Source organism: Diospyros lotus, chromosome 15, assembly GCF_014633365.1.
Source record: "Diospyros lotus cultivar Yz01 chromosome 15, ASM1463336v1, whole genome shotgun sequence".
Taxonomy (NCBI): domain Eukaryota; kingdom Viridiplantae; phylum Streptophyta; class Magnoliopsida; order Ericales; family Ebenaceae; genus Diospyros; species Diospyros lotus.
In genome coordinates, this window is record NC_068352.1 from 29,324,692 (window position 1) to 29,349,425 (window position 24,734).

The 24,734-nt window shown below is 37.3% G+C and overlaps 3 protein-coding genes across 5 annotated transcripts; all 3 read left to right on the forward strand.

Annotated features, from left to right (window-relative positions):
- The first annotated feature begins 309 nt into the window (after positions 1-309).
- Positions 310-6,229, forward strand: LOC127792175 (uncharacterized). Of its 2 annotated transcripts, XM_052322570.1 has the most exons (6): positions 310-563; positions 695-767; positions 1,664-1,728; positions 2,583-2,692; positions 2,781-2,825; positions 5,858-6,229. In XM_052322570.1, exons 1-6 carry the CDS (start codon positions 447-449, stop codon positions 6,030-6,032), a joined length of 585 nt encoding a protein of 194 aa, XP_052178530.1. In that variant the 5' UTR covers positions 310-446; the 3' UTR covers positions 6,033-6,229. The 2 variants fall into 2 exon arrangements, with proteins under 2 accessions (XP_052178530.1, XP_052178531.1); XM_052322571.1 differs by lacking the exon at positions 2,781-2,825 and having other exon boundaries at positions 311-563.
- Positions 6,230-6,501: 272 nt separating this feature from the next.
- Positions 6,502-9,926, forward strand: LOC127792172 (triacylglycerol lipase 2-like). Its single transcript, XM_052322567.1, has 9 exons — positions 6,502-7,468; positions 7,567-7,677; positions 7,751-7,891; positions 7,978-8,088; positions 8,195-8,338; positions 8,432-8,472; positions 8,746-8,825; positions 8,919-9,014; positions 9,317-9,926. Exons 1-9 carry the CDS (start codon positions 7,322-7,324, stop codon positions 9,634-9,636), a joined length of 1,191 nt encoding a protein of 396 aa, XP_052178527.1. The 5' UTR covers positions 6,502-7,321; the 3' UTR covers positions 9,637-9,926.
- Positions 9,927-9,936: 10 nt separating this feature from the next.
- Positions 9,937-13,716, forward strand: LOC127792173 (triacylglycerol lipase 2-like). 2 transcript variants are annotated; one of them, XM_052322569.1, is made up of 10 exons: positions 9,937-10,062; positions 11,207-11,390; positions 11,486-11,593; positions 11,679-11,819; positions 11,909-12,019; positions 12,144-12,287; positions 12,381-12,421; positions 12,715-12,794; positions 12,886-12,981; positions 13,300-13,716. In XM_052322569.1, the coding sequence occupies exons 2-10, from the start codon at positions 11,244-11,246 to the stop codon at positions 13,617-13,619; spliced, it is 1,188 nt and encodes a 395-aa protein (XP_052178529.1). In that variant the 5' UTR covers positions 9,937-10,062; positions 11,207-11,243; the 3' UTR covers positions 13,620-13,716. The 2 variants fall into 2 exon arrangements, with proteins under 2 accessions (XP_052178529.1, XP_052178528.1); XM_052322568.1 differs by lacking the exon at positions 9,937-10,062 and having other exon boundaries at positions 10,075-11,390.
- Positions 13,717-24,734: the final 11,018 nt, after the last annotated feature.

A 24,734-nucleotide genomic window follows, 5' to 3' on the forward strand; every position in this document is an offset into this window, starting at 1 on the left:
AACTTCAACTAAACTGACAACCTCTTTTAAGATTTGACGATTTGTCAGTTTAGTTTAATTTGTATGGTTTGATTTTTTCTTACTCACCCCTAAGTAAAATAGGGTAAGTACTTAGAAAAAAATTAAAATAGGATAAGCTATATTTTTAGTTTTAAATTGATCAAAAAACTATTTATTATCATTGCATTAATGAAATGCAGGGTTAATGGGCCGGACCTTTAAAGTAAGCGGGCCTATTATGTGTCTATGGGGAAGCCCAATTCTGGACGGCCCAAAACCATTTGGAAAATCTTCAACCTGGAGGACGGAAAGCGAAATCCTTTCAGAGTTCCCGTGAGATTGCTTCACTTTCGAACCCAAGGAAGCTTCAAACCATTTGTTTGCTGAAAAGTGCGAATCGGGAGAGGAAACTTCAGCGAATTTGAATCCTGTGAATTCGCTGAAGAATGCAGCGATTGAGGACCTCGAGGTCTTCAATCATGGGGTCACTGGCAGTGCCTCACTTGAAAAGAAAAGCTTTGAATTCATGGTCTTCTGTTCAGGACACGTTTTATTCGACCAAGGTGCAGTCACTATATGTTGATTTTGCTCGTTGTGGAGTTTTCATTAATGAAGGCTTGTGGATTAGGGTTTAGGGTGTAGAATTTCCTTTCTTGGGGTTCTCATGTTGTTTGTCTTGGATTTGATGTTTCAGGATGTTTTTGAGAGGCACAGAGTCGTCTTTACAGTTGGAACATCTGTAGCATCCGTCGCTACAGCTTGGATTGGTATGTTCGTTTGTTCCTGATTTTTTTTTTTTTTGTCCTGATTATGTTCGTTTTCTCCTGATTCACGCGAGATCGTTCGTTTGCCACAAAAATTTCCAATAAGTCGATTCTAGGTTGTAACAGTTGATACTTGATATGTCAATGTACTTGTACACACACTCCAAAACCAAACATATGGCATATTTGATTGGTTATTTGCTTAATTCTGTGGTCTCTCTCTCTCTCTCTCTCTCTCTCTCTCTCTATTGTTCACTGTTCTACTCTTAAATAAAATCAGTGGTTTCAACAATAACCGAATTCATTTGAAAATATTGAATATGGAAATTCTATCATTTTTATGAGGCCTCAAGTAGGTTTACAATCGAGAAATGATTTTTTTCCCCTATTGCTATGAACAAAGAAAAACCGTGTTGCTACTAATTAATAATACGACTATAGGTTACACTTGATATGAAGATTGCAATTCATGCTGATGATATATTCATGTTGGTCATATATTGAGATCTGTATAACTGGTAGAAGAATCCTTTTCTGCCTTTTCCTAATCCAAATTTGAATGCAGCTGAGTACTCATAAAGAGTGGGTGGACCTATGGTTCCTAGCATCATCACCTATTATAAAGAAGCCCTTGTCAGGAACTATGTTTGCTGGGAGCATTAAATCGGATGGAGATTTAAGACAAATGGATGATCTGTTCAGCACAGGCTCATCATGATAAAATTTTAGCTAAACTTCCATTGATCCTATTTTTTATTTTTATTTTTTTGTTGACCAAGGTTATCCCCACTATTATGACATCAATCCTTGATCCGCCCACCAGAACCACAGGTCAAATGATGTTGTGAAGGTTTGCTATGATCTAACTTTCAGTTAAAAGAATCATTTGGTGTATGCAGGTTATACTATGCGCCACCTTCATGATTCAAAAGTTGATCAAAGGCTTTCCTCAATTGAACAAGCTGTGAGTATTTATTGCATACCATGCCTGCATATTTTGTCTAGTGAAACTCTAATTAGATGCATAAAAAGAAGAACTAAACACAAGTAGAAGTAGGATAAACAAGTATACAGAGAATATGAAACAGCTAACTTGGACTAGGTTAGTTCTTTTAAGGATTTATCAAAAGGGCAACAGTTGGAATACCCAAGTCTCATAAAAACAAATAAGTAAATAAATAACAAATAAGTTAGTTTTGTATACCTTAGGTTAGGTCACTCAGCTATTCTATTGCTTCATGCTCAAGAAAATAGGCGTAGTGCAGCTGCTTTTAATTGCTGTTTACTGAAGCACTTCACTTACTCTGTGTGTGTGTTTTGGTTAAATAAAGAATAATAAAACTATTACACCTGTGTCCTTGCAAGATATAATGCTTGGGTGAAGGCACTTAAGTTAAAATTTAGAGACTATCTTTATTGTTTGGAGGCTTTGCTTCATCATCAATTGTACTTTATCCTAACCAAGTTAGGGGCAGTGGCACAATATTCATAATGTTAATTGGCTTCTAAAAGTCACATTGACAATATAAATTCATGCAAAAGAATGTGGCAAAATTTTATGCCAAACGCCTTTTCCTCATCCGACCCTCTAGTGAGAGAATGATGAGATAACATTTTATACCAGAGACTTTGCTTAGGTGGAAGATAATAATAGTTGGTTCCTATACCAAAATCTCAACCTAAGTACATATATGCAAGTGGTTAAGATGTATAACAACTCAAACTGAAATGCCAGATGGCGGCTTTTAGTCCCAGCTCTCCTTTCTCTTTGGTGTTCTCTTTTTAGATCTGAGACACAGTGTTTTCTCTTTCTGGCAGATGAAGAATAATCATAATATTGAACACAAAGAATTAGAGAAATTGGCTAGCTCAGGTAGTTGCAGCATTGCAGCTTGTGTTGCCACTGCTGGAACCACTTTAGTTATCGGGTTGGTTTTCCTTATTTCCTCTTCCATTTTTATACCTTGTTTCCAGGCTTTTGATCACTGAACTTTATTGATGAAAAACTACTTCTAGTTTCTTCATTTTGAAGGTATCACCTGAGGTTAAAAGAAACCAAAGGTAATTTTAAAAAATTAAGTTTTTGGAGGTTTGCTGCTCATAAATACTTGGTGCCAGTGAACTGCCATGTACCCTTCTGTTGCATTTATATTGCATTCTTTATTCAGATGTTCTTAAAACAACAAATTTGATTAGAAAGTTTGGTGGACACATGTTCCTTACTTTTATGGGAATCTACTAATGAATTTTTGATGTCTTATATCTATGATGATTTCATGAATAATGTGCACATTGAAGCTTTTTGCCTGGATGCTTATTCAATTGAAATTTTAATTATATTGCTTCTGATTTTGGAGGTTGCATTTCTTTCTAGGAATGGATGACAGGGGTATAGTTGACCATATGGATAGTTATGGAAAAAAAAAAGGGAGTATTAGGGCTAATACCCTAATGGATGATGTGGATTAGTGGAATAAGGGTGATTTTTTTTTTTTTAAAGGAATGAGTAGACAAAATGTTGCAAAGCTAGTGAAGTTATTCAAAACATTCACTCTGTGCTGAAACGTCAAAAATGTCCCAAGGAGAAGGCCATGCTGGCATTTTCCTTATCCTGACAGTATAATAGCCTTGTTATCAATAATATCACGCCTCCCATTGGAAGTGGGTGGATATGAGATGGATAGTCTAGTCCTACTCCTACTTGTCTTGCTCAAAACCATGTGGTTATGGTGCCTATCCATTTCATGTATATAATTGAGTGCCCTTCTTTGACTACTTTTTGTATTGTGTTATCAATTATTAAATATTGCAATTGGGATGCTTATGAACAAGAGTTTCTAGCTATAAGTTTCATATAACTTGCATAAAAAATGATATATGTAACATGCATATTAGTAATTGTTTATAAATGGTGGAATAGATGGTATGAGACGTGAGCCTTCCAGTAAATACAGAAAATTTATTCTGTAATCTTCCATTTAGTATCAATTTTTAACTCGGATGATGAAAGATCTGACAGTTTTTACATTGACTGTTAGCTACCTAATGCAATAAATAGGAGAAGTGTGTTTAGCATTTTGTGTTATTGCAAAATTCTTTTAAAGCTAAATGGAACTTATTGGACAACTATAAGTTCATCCTTATTGAATGGGTTAGAATGTTTGGTTGTCAAGTATCAACATATGCAAAATATGAGCATAACTGAGATGACATGTTATGGTAGATTGCTACCATAGGGTGGGGGACGGGGTACCTAACTAACTAGGCATAATAGGGGTATGTTGGGGGTAGTCTTAGTTGGTACGCTATCAGGGGTCGTCATACGTTTTGAATATTAACTAGGGTTGATATTGTTATTTTTAAATAAAAATTAGTACTTCTATTAATATTTTAAAATGATCGTGGTGAGGTCTGCTTCTATGCTATGCTGTGTTCATTGAGTTCTTCAATGTAATAATAATTAATAATTAAAAAACAACAAAAGAAATAGTAAGAATTGCAAAAGAAAATCATTGGAAAACAATAAAACATTACAATATTCACACAGCCTGTGCAACAATTAAGAGGAGCGAAAATCATTGGAAAATAACAAAACATTACAATCTGTGAATAATCCATGCAACAATTAGGAACAGCAAACAGCTAAAAACAACAAAGAACACAGCCCCTTGTCATGACCCCGAGGATATGATTGTAATTGGGGGAAATCCATAGCGTATAAGTTGTAGAGCTAATTGAAGAAGTTTAGAGGTTAGGTGGGAATAACTAACTCTTGTATAAACAGTTAGTAAGGCTGTTAGAGTAGTTAGTTGGTTGTATTTTCTGTTATTTCCTTCAATTGTAAGCCTATAAAGAGGCTGGCATAGTTAGAGAAAGGGAGGATTTGAATAACAATTGAATTCCATTTCCCTCTCTCAATTCTCCTAGCTTTCCCTCGGTTTTCTCTCTTCTCCCACCATTCTTTCTGTTCTCCTCTCCCTTTACCTCCTTTTCTGCTCTTTCTTCCTCTAATTCTTACCAATTTACTTCCTAAACCCTAGCCAAACCCTAGGGTCGTAACACCCCTGCCAAGCACCTTTTTCATAGCTGAAACAAATGAAATTCCAAGAATAGCAGAAGTTGCCAGAGGTGGGTAGCCTGCCTCTGGCAATAGTGTCACTGAAAGCAGGTAGCTGGAGGTCAAGCCCATGTGCCCATGCGCGCGACCTGTTTGCCAGCTTGTGAGAGTCACGTGTAGAATGTTGCCAGTGTGTGACATCTCTAAAGGACTTCCGGCCACCACCAGAAGGCTCACCTCTTGCTGATCCATGTGCGTATGCATTCATGTTGACAAAAAAAGACCTTCTTGGATGACAAATCGGGGACCTTTCGAGAATCAACCTAAAAATTTGGTTTCCCATTTTTGGCAATCTAGTTTGTGACCTTGGTTGGTTTTGATCCGTGAATTAGTACCAGGGGGGTACTGCGACCCTTGGCCTTAAAAAAGAAAAGAAAAGAAAAGAAAAGAAAAGAAAAGGACAGAATTAGAAATGAGATTATCTGTATTAAAGTTGGAGGAGTGGTGTCCATTGAAGCGTGTTGTCACTACCACTCTTCGTTACTGGTTTAATTGCTACATTCTTGGCTGCAAGGGCAAACTAGGGTTGTTGGATTTATTCTTCCCTTAGTTTTCCACTGATTGAATCTGTATCTCCGGTTAAGCAAATGTGTGAGCAGAATATTTCACCAGAAAGAGAAAACAAACCTACAGGGAATAGAAAGGAAAAGTATAATCAGCACGGCAAATGGTGCCTATCCTATTTCCTAAAAAGTTCTGCGCTATCTTTGTTATGTGTGTTTGATCTGTAAAGTTTCTAATTGAATGAGAAATAGTGAAACCTGGAAAACCCACAAAAACAAAAGGGCTTTTTTCACCATGATATTTTGGTTTAACAATATTTGTTCCAGAGGATCACATACTGGTTTGAAGACTTTTGGTGGTTCTATTGTCTACTTTTTTCTTCCAAAAGAAATGCTTTTTTTCATTTATTGAAGACCTTTTGGTGGTTCTATTGAAGACCTTACAGCTTCGATTTGCTTTTACCGAATTGTAGGTATGGTTTGGGCTGGCGAGGTGGAAATTGGTATGCAAATAGGAAGTTGAGGAAGGGGCAGATGAAATTGCTCGAACAGATCAAACCTAAAACGTGGCAACTGAAGTTGAGAAGGCCACTAATAAGACCCCGAGTCTCAGAGAAAACTGCTGTTGAAAAGTCGGAAGCATTGTAGAAGGATGCAACCACCATTGCACATAATTGGAGAAACCAATCTTTGACAGAAGGAATATACGATAGCTAGTTTTATCTGAAAAGTTAAGAGGAAAATAATTATTTACAAGATTTTATGCATTGGAGACTTGTCTATACCTGTCTGCCTTACCCAGAATTATAATGATCAATTTTGTCATTTACTTTTCGTCTTTGAGAGGATTTGCTCCATTTGTTTGATTTTCTTCTTCAAGACAATATCTTCTCTTTATCAGAGGAAGTGTGAAAACATGATCTGTAATTTAGTTTATGAATGCTCTTCAAATGTTATTTTCTTTGATGAAGTCTCAGGATGAGCCGCCATGGACCTCCGAGTTTAAGGGTGAAGGCGGGCTAAGGAGGCTGTCACTGCTGACCCAGCAGGGTTCCACTCAATGAAAAGATAGTGCTGACCTATCAGGGCTCCGCCGTGTAATTTATTTATTTTCATTGTTGTATGCTGATTTTAGTTGCTAGAAGAACAATAATGGGGGGAAGGAAAAGTTGCTGGAATGTGTTCCTGAACTCCACACTGGAGAGTAGCCCATCATCATCATCATCACACTGGAGAGTTGTTTATTGTGAATGTCCTTTTTTAATAAGTTCAAACTATAATATAAATTTGCAAATGTTTGAATTGAAGGGCAGACAACTAGATGATGCAGTGGGAAGCAAACATTTTGAGAATCAAAGACCAAAATATAACACGAGTCTTCTTGTTCCCTTACATTTCATTCATAAGAATAAATTTTAAACTATGTTATGTTTGATTCTGGTTTTGTGTAGTGGTTCAGCAAGGGACCACACAATAGTATGATCATGGCAGCAAGGATGAAATAACAAACGCAACAGACCGCATGATAACACCTATCACAAGTGTTAATTTCACTAGATAGGGTGAGCTAGTGTTCTGCTTGTATCGTTTATTGTTTAGTAACTTTGATTTGGCCAACTAAAACAGCGACACTCTGGCTAACTTGTAAACTTAAGAGAGAAAAAGATGTTCATTAACTTGGTAAGATCCCCATTAATAATGAGAGTAGACAAAGGATTCAGAGCAAAATACTGAATCCTGGTGACAAAGTCTAAAAACTCGTCCAGTTGTATTACCCCAAATTAGATGCTTTTTTTAGTGTTTTTCTGTTGGGTCTTCCACCTACTAGACATAAAAGCGGCTTCTATATTATATGCTAAGTCCTGTCTCTATCTGCATTTTTGTCTGGTATAAAAAATGCAGTGAAATTATGGGCCTCTGGAACAAAACCACCAAATATGGCCAACAGTTTAGCCTCTATACTTGTACTCATTCTGTTCTGTGGATCAGCAGTTGGAGCCAGAACAAAATTGTTCCAAGCCGATGTCAATGGCATTTGTAAATTGATGGTGGAGACTCAAGGATATACTTGCCAGGAACACAAGGTAATGCTCCTAACTCAAATGCCATTCAGTTTATAAAGTTAAAAAGATTTGTAACGTTTGTTGATTGATGTAATATTATGGAAATCGTTGCGTTTCAGGTGACAACGCAGGATGGCTATATTCTCAGCATGCAGAGAATTCCTGTGGGCCGGTCAGGTGAGACAGCTGGCAACCGGGCACCAGTCCTGCTACAGCACGGGCTCATGATGGTTAGTGATTATGCTGCAGTTGGTGCGTTTCTTGCAGTCATATTGTTTAAACATGGCAATGGTGTGTTGGCAGGATGGGATAACATGGCTTCTGAGCGCTCCAGACCAATCTTTGGCTTTAATCTTGGCGGATAATGGCTTCGATGTGTGGCTTGCCAGCAGTCGTGGAACTAAATACAGTCTCGGGCATACTTCTCTCACCCCAGAGGACTCGGTTACTCTTCTTCCACCTACTTGTTTTTCTACTTTATCATCCATCATCTTGTCTATACTAGTATACTGATTTCAGTTTACATTTAGGCTTATTGGGATTGGTCATGGGATGAATTGGTAGCTTATGATCTCCCGGCTACGTTCCAGTATGTCCACGATCAAACAGGGCAGAAACTGCACTATGTTGGCCACTCACAGGTGAATACGTGTGCTTTCTAGGAACTTTGATTTATAACGTTCTTTTGCATCATTCTGCTATGGCATTCGATTGATAGAAATAGTAACATTTTAGTGCTTTCTGTAGGGAACTTTGGTCGCTCTGGCTTCCTTTTCGAAAGGGCAGCTAGTCCACATGCTAAGATCAGCTGCCTTGCTAAGTCCAATTGCTTATGTTGGTCAGATGACCTCTCCTCTAGCAAGAAATGCTGCAGATAAATTCCTTGCTGAAGTAAACACCTTACATTCTTTTTAACACATTCAAGTTTTTTCACCTTTATAGAATTGTATATCTCTGACGATCGATAATTATCTTTTGTAACAGACCTTATATTGGCTGGGCATCCATGAATTTGATCCAAGGGGGTAAGAAATAATTTCTTTCCTCTTACTTCTCGAATGTCATATTGCTGCAAATGTCTTGTTTTTCTTAATATTTATGTTTCCACAATCTCATTACATGTATGCTTTATAAGTTTGAGATAGTGCTATTGACAATTAAATCAGAAATCTTAGGATAAACCAGAAATGGCTCTCATTCTTCAGCAAAAAACTTAATGATTCAATGTAAACTAGTATTTTGGTGCTTATGAAGTGCAAAAGATGGATTTGGTCATGGCTTTTTCCTTAATTGAGCAGGGAGGCTGCTGTCAAACTTCTCAAAGCAATATGCAACAAACCAGACGTTGACTGCACCCAGTTGCTGACATCTTTCACAGGTAGCATAGATATTCGAGGTCTCGAAATTAGTTTTTAATTTTTGTGATTTAGAAGTTAAGCTTTCAACGCTGATTAGCATGCATTAACTGCAGGTCCGAACTGCTGCCTCAACTCTTCTATAGTTGGTGTTTTCCTAGAGCATGAGCCTCAGCCCGCATCAACAAAGAACTTGATCCATCTGGCTCAGAGTAAGTATTCCAAATTTCAGTTCCACCTATCATCACCCTCTGAGAAAATATGGACCTTTTAGGGTGGAGATCAGGTATGCTCTGGTTCGGGTAGTTTCAATTTGACCACAACCCTAGAGAGCTCGAATTTGTTAATGGTGTGGTCAAATTCCACCTACCCGAACCAGAGGATCCCTGTGTTGCAAGGCCTTATAGAAGATAAAGACATAGAAACGATTTTCTCTTCCATAAGGCGTTATAGATCATTTCTCCAATCATTTCTATCTATGACGCAATCTAATTTTTGGGGCATATTTGAGCAGTGATCAGAGAAGGAACCATCACCATGTACGACTACAACGAGGAGGAGGAGAACAGGAAACACTATGGGCAGGCCAGGCCTCCAGTATACAACATGACAAGCATACCAAACGACCTTCCTCTCTTCCTGAGCTATGGAGGCAAGGACGCTCTTTCTGATGCCAAAGATGTGCAGCTGCTGCTGGATAGCCTCAAAGACCATGATGGAGACAAGCTTGTTGTGCAGTACATAGAGGATTATGCTCACGCAGATTATGTTATGGGGGTCAATGCCAAGCAAGCTGTTTATGATCCTCTCATGGTGTTTTTCAGGCTTCAATGACAACATTATTCGGAAAGAAATTAAAAGAAAAAAAAGAAGAAAATTCCAGTGTGAAGCTTTTTTTTTTTTTTTCAGTTAGATTTTCATGTTTGCAATTTGCATGTCTTTCTATTGTGTTAGCTAAATTTTCATTGTCATATGAGTTGTAAGGCTAAAGGCCTCTTAGAAGATAAAATTATTAGATAGAAATGATTAAAGATATAAAATTCTTGCGATTAAAGCTTTATGATATTGTTGTTACTGCACTGTACAAAGTCGTATAGTTCATATGTAAAATAATGTTACATCCAATCTCAAGTTCTTTACTCAATTGTTTTATTGGTGCCTTTGATGTTCTTCACATCTAGAAAGGCTTTTTTCCCTTGATGATGAGAACCGGCAATTACTATCTTTTAGATGTGTAATAGGCAAAATTACACTCACCAAGTAAGTACACAAAAATTTATATTGGAACCAACTTTCAGAGAGGTTTGAACCTCGAGTTGCAGAGGAGGCTATTAGTCTTTTACCACCAGGCTGACCCACGATGGTCATTCAAATGCTTTTTATGACTACAAAAACTAAAGCTAAAACATCATATCATTGTAGTCGATGTGTTCACCAGCCACTTCTTGTTATTTGAAAGATGGAAAGAATAGCCCTTTCTTGGTGCAAGCTTTTAACATGGAGATGGGACTCATCAAAACCAAACCATTTTCAGAGTCGGTAGCTTTACTCTTTGATTAACGTGGCACATTAGCAACCTAACCAACTTGCTGGAAATATGCATGGAAAGGAGAAAGAATCCGAGTGTGGAAAAGAAAAAGAAAAAGTGGTGTCATTTTCTGTGCAAACTCTCTGTGAAAATATCATTTTCCATGACAAAAAGAAGAAGGAAAAAGGAAAAAGAAGAAAGAAAAGAAGCCTTCTTATATCTGCTAGAAGGCCAACAATTATCAAAACTATTTTTAGTACTTTCTGGAGAGGCATGGGTTGCTTATTTAGAATCCTCCCATCATGGGGGCCATCTGTTTGACAAAATTCCAGACTGAACTGTAGTCAGATTCTTGTCATTTGTCAATTATATAACTGCTGTCACATTATGTGTTGTTACAACACATTCATGGTTTGCTTTCCAGAAAGGTGTGAAACTGTTCTCCTAATCGGGATTATCCAAAAGTAATACACCTAAGACTTCCCTAGTAGAGTATCGATGAAGGATTAGGTCGTCACAGTTCTAGCTGTTGATATTAGAATAGGGATTATTTCTTTTTCTTGATAATCCCAGCCTGCATCTGAACAATAATGTCATCAAGGCCCAGAAGAGGATGTTTCAAAGTTCTTCCCGAGAAGATTTTGTCTGATAATGTTTTAACTCTTCCAACCATCCAAAGCAATGTTCTTATCCCTCAGTGTGAACATGTAAAGTAAGAATTTGTTTCCTCAAACACCCTGCCGTTGACGAAATCTTAAGCCCGCACATGTTATTGGCTATGGATGAAATTCATGGGCCCTACTGCTGCTTTGTTCAAGCAATTATTATATAGCATTATTCTGATTTCTTGTGTATTTTCTTCTAATATATATGCAGGAAGGTGGTGGAACCAAAGAAAAAAAACATAAACACGATGGCTAACGTTCTAACTGTTTCAATTGTGGTAGTTTTTTTCTGTCTCTGTGCATGTGAGGCAAGGAAATTACCATTCTTGGCTGCTGCTGATGGAATCTGCAAATCAGTGGTGGAGACACAAGGCTATCCTTGTGAAGAACACAAAGTACTGATATTGAGCTCTTTCTGTAAGATGTACTTACAATCTCATCGGTGCCATGGTATTCACTGATTGATTAATATGATTTCCATGAGTTTCAGGTGGAGACGAAAGATGGTTATATTCTTAGCATGCAAAGGATTCCAGCAACAAGGTCTGGTGATAAACCCAACAATGGACCTGTTCTTTTACAACATGGGCTCTTTATAGTAAGCACCTCTGGGATTTGTTCAAGATTTCATATTGATAGGGGGATGAATAAGAAAATGGAAAAACTTTTGTTTGTTGTGGCAGGATGCTGCATCATGGCTGTTGAACTCACCGGAACAATCTTTGGCATTCATCTTGGCTGATAGCGGGTTTGATGTTTGGCTTGCCAACACACGTGGCACTAAATATAGCCGTGGACACACATCACTTGGTCCAAATGATCCGGTTCTCTTCATTGGATTGTGTCCTTGTTAGTATGCAACAAAAAGTACCTCTTTGCCTTTTACATGATTTCCTTTTTGCAAATTTCACAGGCTTACTGGGATTGGTCATGGGACGAATTAGCTGCATATGAATTACCTGCTTTATTCCAGTATGTTCATGACCATACAGGGCAGAAACTACGCTATGTTGGGCACTCCTTGGTGAGTATCCACATTTTCTTTGATGCTTCTGTTTATCTGCAGTGATGAATTTATGAACAAAGTTTTATGATTTTCTGTCGATATTGAGGAGATAGTGGTGTCTGTTTTTGATGCAAATTCTTAGGGAACTTTGATGGCTCTTGCTGTTTTTTCACAACACAAGTTATTGAATATGTTGAAATCTGCTGCCTTGCTCAGCCCGATTGCTTACCTGGGTCAGATGCCTGCACAACTTGCAAAAGCTGCAGCTAAATCTTTCCTAGCAGAAGTAATGATGATTTTCTTCGGTTAGTTAATTTTACATTATCTTGCAGTAAGATTCACTAATTCTGTTCTTTTCTTTGATCTCGATTTTTGACAGGGCTTGTATTGGTTGGGCCTCCATGAATTTGTTCCAGGAGGGTGAGAAAGCAACCTGAAAATTCTATTGACCTTCGATAAAGGAAAGCATTAAATTAAATGATCAATTTCATCGTTATTTGAACTCCAATCTTATTGAAATAGAAGTAAATCCAAAGACCTGAAAATGTAAAAAATGCAAAGGTGCATGTGGTAAATTTGATGAACATTTAGAACTACTGCATTTGTTTAAGATCATCTTGATCATTTCAAGACCAATAGAACTTAGAGGATTAAATCTCTTGCATTTTAAATTTACTAATTTCTGCAGAATCTAAATTTCTTCATGTGAACAGAGGGGCTGTTGCTCAACTTGTGGAAGATATCTGCAACAGAACACACAGTAACTGTTCCAACTTGATGGCTGCTTTTACAGGTAGGTTTTATCTTCTGAACTTTTATTTAGCATTGGACTTGTTGAATAAAATTCTTTCACTTCAAACCATTTTGTTATTTTCCAAAACCAGGTAATAGTTGCTGTGTCAATTCTTCCAAGATAGATGCTCTTCTTGAGCATGAACCACAGCCAACAGCAACAAAGAACATAATCCATATATCACAGAGTAAGTTACCATTTTCCCCAGAATAAGTTTCCCCAACAATTATTTCAATTGAACTCAAACGACCTATATATCGAGAAAGAAGTTCTTAAGCACTTTGGGGACAAGTATTCTTGGTTTCCCCCAGATTCTCGAACATAAATGTCCAAACAACTTGAAGGTCAGAACTGTCAAAAGCTAATCCTTTTGATCCAAGGGTAAAATACTAGACAATGCTGGGAATTGAAGGCTAAAATATGCTATCACTTTTTTTTTTTTTTTCCCCACCATTTGGTTTGGTAAAAATACTTTGAAACAACATCTCAATGTTTCTGGTTGTAGTGATTCGAAGAGGGACCATAGCAATGTATGACTATGGCAGCCAGGCAGAGAACAACAAACACTATGGGCAGGCCTCTCCTCCTGTGTACGATATGGCGAGCATCCCAAATGATGTTCCTCTTTTCCTCGGCTATGGAGGGCAGGACATGCTTTCTGATGTGAAGGATGTGCAGACACTGTTGAACTCTTTCAAAGATCACGATGCTGATAAGCTTGTGCTACTCTACAGGAAGGAGTATGCACACGCCGATTTTGTTTTAGGTGTAAATGCGAATGAAGTTGTCTATGACCCTCTCATGGCCTTCTTCAAGGTCCACTGATAGTGTCTTAAAACATAAAATGTATTGCTGGTTTACTCTTTATAATTTATAAGCAGAAAATTTTAACACTAGCTTGTGGAATTTGACAATAGATAAGAAAGTGATTCTTGACTTAGTTTAACCCTCAATATCTTTCCTTATATGGCTAATGTAACTGCTCTTTCCTACCAAAGACTTAAAAGCAGGTCTTCCAAGTTTTTGGCTCCAGACCTTTAATAAAAAATTGCATACGGTATGTAATAATATATGAATCGCAGCAGAATAATCGAAATTAATTTATTTAACGATTTTCATAGAAGAAAACTATGAAAACTTTCTTATTTGTCCACTCTTGTCTGTCCAAGGCTTGAATGGTGATGTCGGAGATAATATATAAGTGATCAAAAACTGATTCTAATTGTTATATTTTTTATTGGGTTCTATGCCTATTTATAGATATAACACAAATATAAATGTGTATAGGCATATCTCTTCAAAATTCAAACGAGTAATAATTTGAATCTAATTCAAATTTCAATCATTTATCCCATCATATAGTTAAAATTCAAATGTGGTTAAATTTGAAACAAATTCAAGTTCTAACCACTTATTTTATTACTAAGGAACTTATCCCATAGTAACTGCAATTCTAACAATCTCCCACTTGGGTACATGGGATAATGCTCAACTCATCTCCTCATACAAGACGTCAAGGGGTGTAACATTGATGACAATGATAAGAGTACTATATCAAACAATCGCCAATGCCAACATAGTATTGTTGCAAAAAGAAATAAACGAGGGTAATGTCATCTATGCTTTAGATACTACATAACACATCAATCAAATACTTCCAGTCTCTCGAGAGTAATTCTAAACAACATTTGATCATCAATCGAAGTTCTTGCACTCATGATCATCACACAGATGATTGTCTGGACTATGAGTTGCAAAACTTACATGATGTGGTATAAATTATCTTTCCTAAAATTCAAATCAATCCATCTCTTGGTTTAACTACTTGCCCAGTTATGGCCCACCTAACTACTTTCTTGCTGGCCAATTGGGTGACATGGTAAAGTAGTGTAATTGAACCTTAACTTCATAAAACAATTTTAGATTAGAAGGCATATGTGAATAGGGTCCCACGCACTAACATAGAGAGAATAATCTTGTCACTTCCATATAGCAATCGAGCAAACGCACGCTGCATGATATGCATGCTACATTAAAGCTCCCACTAATCAAGGGTGTCACACTCAAAACACCGTACAAATGTCAACACAATCACCACATAAGCACCAGCTTGAGTCATTCAACTCATGAGTGCTCACATCTAGCAATTCTCAGGCTTAATATGGAATTCAGAATAAATCCATATTCGATTTCTTCAAATAAGTCTCATCTTAACCATACAAAGGCAACAATAACGACCTGGAATACCCCTTATCTATTAAGGGACTTACACTGACCACATAAGTCCAAGCATAAGTTGTCTTATCCTATACACCACACAAGTGTCAGGGAGATCGTCTGCATGAGAGGATCGATCCAAGCCTGGTGACATTCACAAACATGTGCAACTATTTCAATGTTTTCTATATCAACAACACATTGTTATATCATGAAAATAGAAAGAAGATAACAAATATCCATAAACATAAATTATTATGAATGTCGTAAACATGTATCAAATGTAGAATTTAAATTCTATGTAATCTCATACGCCTCACATGGGATACAAATACATTCCTACTAAGTGGCTTTGTCAATGGGTCATCCAACATTTCAACACTATGAATATAACTCAAGATCACTTCCTTATCCCTGATTAATCCTCTAATATAGTGATATCTTTTTCTTATGTACTTTCCTTTATTCTGAAATTTGGGGTCATGTGCAAATTGCATCGCAACCATGTTGTTGATACAAATCTTGACAGATTCATCAGCCTGAGCTCTCGAAAGAAAGCACTAAGCCAGGATGCTTGTCTTCTGGCTTCTGAGTTAGCCACATACTTTGCTTCCATGGTTGATTAAGCAACGTAATCTTGCTTCTTGCTTCATGAAAACATATGTTGATATGAAGACACTATCATCTATATCTCTGACAAAATCAACATCAGTGTAACCACGTACTTTCATATCTCCACCTTAGAAAGCTAGGACATAATCACAAGTACCACATAGATACCTCATGATTCTCTTGATAACTTTCCAGTGTTTTTCACCTGGATTACTTTGGTATTTACTTACTAGCTCAACAATAAAGCAGATATCAGGATGAGTACACTTCATTGCTTACATGAGACTCCCAACAACACTGATGTATGGTTTCTTTTCTATTAGTTTCTTTTATTCCCTTGTTTCAAGGTATTGACTAAGACTTAAGGTGCAACCCTTACCAACTAGAGTATCAACATACTTTGAGTTATCCATATTAAACCGTTTAAGGATCTTACGAAGGTAAGTCTCTTGAGACATACTCAAAAGCCTCATTAAGCTATCTCTCGAGATCTTAACTCCAAGGATATAACTCGCTTCCCCTAAATCCTTTATCTCAAAGACATAAGCCATTCCTTAATAGTGTTGATCATTTCCAAGTTGTTTCCACCAAATAAGATGTCATCTACATATAAGGACAAAATCAAGAACCCATATCTTATCCGTTTGACATACACACAATGGTCTTCCTCCATCATAGTTAAACCAATAGAGGTGATGAAGGGAATCAATAGTATGACAGTATAAGAAAAAATTAAAATTTTTACCAAGTATCAGATACATGTAGTGGAATATAACATACACATTATACACTAGCTTAGGTATTTAAGCAATACGCATATTCAACAATTGAATATAAATAAATGCATATCTACTGTCCGATGCAAGGATGGAGTACAGAAATAGTTTCTGTACTAAGATTGAATCCACCTTAAGATGTGGTGGTCCTAGTCGGTCCACACCTAGTATGTTGAATGATACTATTTTTAGTCACCTTTTCTCGTGCTAGACACAAAGGATTTGCGTATCACCGATGCTCGTGTCTCAAAATTGTATGCGTAATAATTACATATATAATTTTTATGATCTTTTCAGATGAAATAGAAAGAAGAAAAAGAAGATAGTGGCGTGAGAATTAGAAAGAGACAGAGAAAAGCCAGAGGCAGGGCCTCTGCCTTATTTAATCATTTCCTCCCCATCCCCCACCTTTTTTCTTCTCCCCATTTGATTTCTTCTCACATTCGTGCAACCTCCATTTAATAATGCATTGCACTATGCATTATTGGCAAGGAGGGCCAAGGGTCAACTTTTGACCAACCATTTTCAGAGACATATTGGGCACACAATGTCGATTTCAAACGCAACACTATATGGTATGACTTTCTAGGTTCATTACCTGCTAGCAATCAGATAACATCGAAACCCTTTTCAATATCGGTCAACCCCTTGACCTATTACCGAAACTTCTTCAAATCTTGATGACGTTCTAAGAGTTCCTGAATAGTGCCTAGTAGCGGTTCATGACAATATAAGTGACAGTGAAGTCTCACTTCAATTGAACCTATTATAGTTGATGATTAATGTGTGTTATAATCCTTCCATCACCTAACATCCCAACTGAGCGAGAGTCATAGAGTGACAAACTCTCAAACTCAGTAACTATGTGTTAAACCTCATTAATATGACTAGATGACACATTAGGAAACACATTTCCTGACTTTCAATTTGCCCCAGCCAAAGTCTGTCTCGTCACATCAATAATAGAGCACATAGGACGTTCACCCTATCAAATATCGACGAGGGCGACAGATCTTATTCCCAACACCTGTCTCCATATATCAACAATACGAAACCACATAGATGAACGTTCTCACCTCCCAGTTGAATGGTTCGACTTATTAACAAATCTCGTACACCAATACACAAAACAACCGTGCCGGTTCAAGTCTAAGGATTAACAAACCATCGCAGCCTGATAACTCGACCATTATTTACCAACTATGAGATCAGTCATCAACGTCACATTCAACTGATCGTTCCCCAACGACCACCCACAGATCTACTAGCAACATCTCATGTCATATGGCATGTGACACACTACCATCCCTTTAGTATCCCCATACCGAATGAGGTAGTAATCACTATGCTAGTCCATACTCAATTAATCAGAGTCCACATCCAAAGAATTTAAGGACTAAGAATAGTTTAAGAAGTTCTATTATTAGAGAATCCTGTCACATAATCTCAACACCTTGAGAATAAAATTCTTAGACAAAAGATCTAAGGATTCATTCATATAATTGATTGGAGAAAATATAAATAAAAAAAACTTCCATTTTAATGATTTATACAAAAATACAATTAGTGTATTAATATAAGCCTGCTAGATGCCATACAAATCTAGCATCAGATCACACAACACTAACAAGTGATGGCTTCATGAAATCGTAGATACCATTGTCTAGATAATTGCTTGAGACCATATATGGATTGTTTGAGATGACACACTTTGCCCTTCTACTATTCAGTAACAAAATTGATGGGTTGATCCATGTATATCTTCTCGTCTAGTTCTCCATTGAGAAATGTTGTCTTGACATTCATTTGGTATAGCTCAAGATCTAAATGAGTGACGATAGCTAAAATCACATGAATAGAGTCAAATCTCAGCACAGGATAAAACGTCTCCAAGAAATCCACACCCTCAATTTGAGTGTAGCCCTTCGCGACCAATTGGGCCTTATAATTGTCGATCGATCCATCAGCTCAACGTTTAACTTTCAAGACTCACTTGTTGCCAGTCGCCTTTCTATTTGATGGAAGATTGATAAGTTTCCACACCTTATTCTTATCCATTGAGTTTATGTCCTTTTTTTTATAGAGGTCAACCATTGATCTCAATTTGGGGAGGTTAAGACTTCTTCACAAGAAGTTGGCTCAATGTCATCCGACATGGCACATATAAGTATCATTCCCTTAATATCATCGAAATAACGACAAGGGATAAGCCCACGTTGGTTGCATCGGATTGCTTGAGTCTCCAAAGTACTGTCTATGGGTTCACTCCTATTACCTGCAAGAATCCTCCCAATGACTAAAGGCACTTCCTCTTGTAACTCATATAATTGGGAGTCCTTATCAACCTCGCAAATTCTTGAGAATTCATCCTTAAGAAACTCTACGTCCCAAGATTCTACCTCAGTTAAACCCCCACTAGGATGTTCACCATACATTATATATCATTTTGAACTTGTAGGATACCGAATGAACACCTTCTTGCTGGCTCTTAGTCCAAGTTTTTCATACTTGTGAGACGTGCTATAAACATATCCAGCTGACCCTCAAGGCTGTAAGTGATCCAAGTTTGGACTTCTACCAGTTCATAACTCATAAGGGGTAGAGGGCACGGACTTGCTTGGAACAAGATTAAGAATGTAGGCTGCAGTCAACAACGCATCTCTCCAGAAACTAATCGGGAGATTTATCTACGCCAACATCAATCTAACCATTTCCAACAAAGTCCTATTCCGACGTTCTGTAACACCATTTTGTTGTGAAGTGCCAAGAATTGTCAGGTGTCAAACTATACCTTTTTCCTTTCTTAGACTTCTGAATTGATCAAAAAGATATTCACGCCTTCTATCGATTCGAAGAGTTTTTAAGCTCTTCTCCATCTGATTCTCAACCTCATGCACAAAACGTCTAAAGCAATCTAAAGCTTCTAACTTGTGAGAAATCAGATATACGTAATCAAAACGTGAATAATCGTCTATGAAGGTAAAAAAGTATGGTGCACCATGACATGCCCTCACATTCATAGAACCGCATATGTTGGAGTGTACTAACTCTAAAGAACAAGATGCACGAGAAGCCTTACCAAAAGGTTTCCTCTTAGCCTTACTGGCTAAGCAAGGCTCACACATGGCCAAATCTTTTGTGCCATAAATCACATTCAACATTAATGATAGAAGAAGTAGAAGAAACTAAAGCAATGGCATAATTATCATAAACATGATCTAAAGTAAGTTTGAAAAAACCATCCACTAAGAAATCACTACCAAATAATGTATCATCCAAATAGATGTTCACGTCAGTATCACGGAAAAGAAAAAAAATAACCTTGTCCTAATAAACATGCTACAAATAATAGATTACACCAAACTCCAAGAGCATACATAACATCCTTCAGGAGTAGATTCTTGCCATTCTTCATTTTGAACTAGAACGAACCAACTCCAAGAACTTCTTCTTGTGTGCCATTCTCAACCGTGACGTACTAAGTCCCCGCTGACACTCTGTGGAAATCCACAAAACCCTTCTTTCTTAACACTTATATGTCGTGTTACTCTTGTATCCACAATCCACTCAGGACATGAGTATGCAACTAATGCATGCAAGCAAACATGAAGCAAATGAGAATAAGAAGAGGAATATATCTTCTTCAGCTTTGGACAATCTCAAGTGAAGTGACCATTTTTCTTACAATTGTAGCATTTCAGTTTAGACAAGTTTTTCTTTACATGTGTCCCTCTCTTGGCCATCTTGCCCTTTCCAATCTTAGGTGTAAGGCCTGATGCCCTCGATCATTGTCTCTTGCATTTAGGCCCGAAGCCCTCACACCTGTCGACTTTGGCTACAAAAATTGCCACACAGTTCACTTCGATGCGTTCAACCTCAAGCTCCAAGTGACGTGAAATATCATAAAAAGTTTTGATATTTTTGCTTTGTATCATAAGGAGCTTCATCTGAGACCACTTAGGGTCAAGCAATGATCTAATTACCCCTAAGAGTTGCTGCTCATCAATAAGCACTACTCCTGCACTCTAAAGATCTTTGATGAGTGAACCCATCACTATCAGATGCTCATCCATGCTATGCCTCGGGTCCTTGATATACTATTGAAATTTTAACTGTAAAGCATGAAGCTTTGTTGCAAATGTCTAATCAAATCTTCAACTTTTGCCACATTTTCATGGCAGTCTAGCAAGGCTCAAACTGACCCATGAGATTACTCCGCATACTAACTAGCATCGCAAGGAAAACATAACGGTCCATCTCAAGTCATTTATCATAGGCCCGCTATGTCGCCAAGGAAACATTTTCCCCTTGCGGCGCGCGATGTGAAGTTTCCAAAACATCTCATACTTTCTCCATCTAAAGCAGATATTAAATCTGCTTCTCCCATGTGGAGTAGTTGGACTCATCCAACTTTTCTATCCTAGTTAAGCTTCCAACAACTGAACTGGTGGCCATTGATCATTGAATCAAGGATAATAAAAGACATTTAATGCACAAGTTCAAGACAAACAATTAAATCAAATATTTTGCTATGCACATATTGCTAGGCTTCAAAGTCATTACCCATGACGCATAGCTAAAATGCTATGACTCAATTGCTTATGTGGAACTGATCCACAAAATCCAATAATACCTTAGGACCCACACAAGGCCCAAGATTAGTACTAAACTAAAATTAATTATCAATGAGCAAGTAAAACTAAATATTTACAGTAAACAAATAATTAATCAAGGTAAATTTATATTGAGTAAAATATGCCACATCATATATATTTATAATTTTAGGCTCAAAATTAAACTTATTAATTTATGGGCTAAAAGTATAATCCAAACAATTATCATGACAAAAGTTAAAATACATCATAAATGTCATGAAAACAATATTACTAATTACAAAAATTAGTATTCCAAAATTGGATATAATAAAAAATTAATTCTGATTTTTTTTAATCTCAAAATGTGTTTATTATTTAATTTATAATTTTAGGCTCAAAATTAAACTAATTAATTCATGGCCTAAAATCATAATCCAAATAATTAAATAAAACTCATAATATGACCCAATACAAAATGAGGCCCAATAATTTTAATTAAAACTAGTTCAATTTGTTAACAAAAATAAATAGCCCAAGTCCAAGCCCAAGCCCAAGCCTAGTTGGACAAATCCATTAGCCAGCCCCAGATCCTTTCATAGATCTCCTAATGGGTCAACCCAATCTAGATCCAACCTATGTAATACCCCGGGAGCCCAGAGGAGAATAGTATATATCGAGGATAAGTAAGGAATGAAACAACACCAGTTGGATACCTTTTGGACTGAATGTTGGCAAAGAACTCCCATGTTAAGCGTGCTTGACCTGGGGTAATCCAAGGATGGGTGACCCCCCTGGGAAGTTCGCGTAGGCCCATCAGGATAAGTTGTTTCGGTCTTTCCTATCGCTCGACGCGGGATGTTACAGGTGGTATCAGAGCCGACCCTTGGCGAAGGTGGTCCAATGAGGGCGGGGAGTGGCGCCGGGGCTCGAGAGCCTATACAAGGAGCGGCTCCTGGCAGGCTTCTAGGATAGCAGCCTCCAAATGGGGGAATGTCTGGGACCAGTTGTAACGTCGCATGACGAGGACGTCATGTGCTCAAGGGGGGGAGAATGTAATACCCCGGGAGCCCAGAGGAGAATAGTATATATCGAGGATAAGTAAGGAAGGAAACAACACCAGCTGGATACCTTTTGGGCTGAATGTTGGCAAAGAACTCCCATGTTAAGCGTGCTTGACCTGGGGTAATCCAAGGATGGGTGACCCCCCTGGGAAGTTCGCGTAGGCCTATCAAGGTAAGTTGTTCCGGTCCTTCCTATCGCTCGATGCGAGATGTTACAACCTAGTGGGTCAACCCAGAACTTAATAAGTCAAGACCTATCTTCTTTCCAAGCATCTCTTAGGGTTTTGTGGGCATCCTTGCATCGTTGCCGCTTTCTTCCTCCACAGTCGGTAGCTCTAGCCGCTGGCTTGCATCCATTTATGGTGGCCACAAAGGCTGTCATTCATGAAAGGAAGACCAAAGGCCATGCAGTGACGAATGACTCCATGGTCATTGCTACCGCCACCTTCTCACATTGGCCATGATGAATGCGGCCTCCAACAACGGGTGTACGCAACTGGTCATGACCAAGCAACACGTAGCTATAAGCCACCCCACACTGGCTGGCAACAAACCTCCTATTGGCCGCAAAGTATGCGGTCACTAGGGACGGCCTCAGCCTCCATGAGGACGACCCCACCTTATGCCTTTCTGTCTACGAGTGCCCTCGACACCAAAGCACCGCCCACAAACCCCGACATACGCGACCGTCCAACATGTTAGATATTGCATAGAAAACCCACGGAGGAAGACCCACAAGCAGCAAGCCCAGCAGCCGTGATGCACATGGTTGTTGGCAACAGTACCTCAACCGTGGCTAAACCACATCAAACATATAAAAAGTAATTGTACGGCGAAAAAATATCACAAAGTTACAAAAATCCGTGAATACGAATGATCAACCACAAAGGTATAGACAAATAAGCAAAGCTTTGATATCACTGTAGAACTTTAATAAAAAATTACATACGGTATGTAAGAATACTTGGACAGTAGCAAAATAATTGAAACTGATTTGTCTAACCATCTTCATGGAAGAAAACTATAAAAACTTTTTTATTCGTCCACCCCTTGTCGTCCAAAACTTGAATGGTATACCGAATTAATATATGAGCAATTAGAAATTGATTCTGATTGTTATATTTTTCGTTGGGTTCTATGCCTATTTATAGATATTACACATATATAGATATGTATAGGCATATCTCTTCAAAATTCAAACGAGTAAAAATTTGAATCTAATTCAAATTACAATCCCTTATCCCATCATATCGTTAAAATTCAAATGTGGTCAAATTTGAAACAAATTCAAATTCCAACCACTTATTTTATTACTAAAGAACTTATCATGCCGCATGGGCATATCTCTGTCGGCAATAGGAAGATGCGGACCGTGCTTGTTGGGGTGATGCTTTTGGGGCCCCTGATTGTGCACCCGTGTTCGAGCCCTGGCCAGTGCGAGGCACATCTCTGATTTAATCTCCTATCATGTTGTGGGGCTGGCAAGTAGGGGACGCTCATAATGGTGCGAAATCAAAAAAAGAAAAGAAAAGAAAAGAACTTATCCTATAGTAATTGCAATTCTAACATCGGTTAATGGACCATAAATGTACTTCATACTTATATAAAGGGCTATTAGCACCAAAAAGCCAAAAAAAATTGAGTTGTGACAATTTTATCCAATTCTTCCAATTTTGGCAATTAAGGCCGAATTTGTAAAGTTTGTAGCAATTTTATCCAAATTAAAAAACGGGTTGCTCAGCCTATTATTTCATTTTTTTATAATTTTTTTATAATAAAATGTTAAATATATTTTTTTGAGTGTGTGAGTTTAATTTTTTTGTTGCCGGAAGATCAGCTAAATAAATCACCCTCACAGGCTGCCTGGTCGTGGCTATACAATTTTGTTAAATATAGTTTTATATAACAGTTTAACATTTTATTATAAAAAAATTATACCATTCAAATATAATATATTTGCTGTGTGATTTTAAAAAGAAAGGGACTGTTTTCATATTTATGTGTAATATACAAAAAGAGTTTATGTTTTTTTTTTTGTATCTTTTTAAGGGAGTATAATATTCTATTTTATATTTCAAAAAATTATGGTGAATGTATATGTGTGTATATTACTTTAGTTGCATGAAATAATTATTCATTATTGCTTATGAAATGACTTTTTAAGTAGGACAATTTTTTTTTTTGTCCTACTTAGACCACCATCGTAGTCAGTGACAGTAGCGACAAATGATAGTATTTAACTTTTCCTTCCTATTGCCATTGCACTAAATGTATTTAAACTTTCGTCTAATTTTAGGGACTATTTAAAAATAAAATGAGAGTAAAGGTAATTTGTTGTGGAACTATCTAAAAAATTGATTTAAGATGGAAGGGAATGTTTGTTTGGAGCTATTTAAAAAGAAAGTGATGGTGATTTATTTAGTTGATTTCCTGTAACAACAAAATTAAACTCACACACTAAAAAAAATATATTTAACATTTTATTATAAAAAAATGAAATAACAGGTAGAGCCCGTTTTTTCAATTTGGATAAAATTGCTATTAACTTTACAAATTTAGCTTTAATTGTCAAAATTAGAAGGATTAGATAAAATCACTAAAACTCGAAAAGTTTTAGCTTTTTTATGCTAATAGCCCTTATAAAAAAAATAAACTATTAAGTTTGTGATGCTTTCTTGG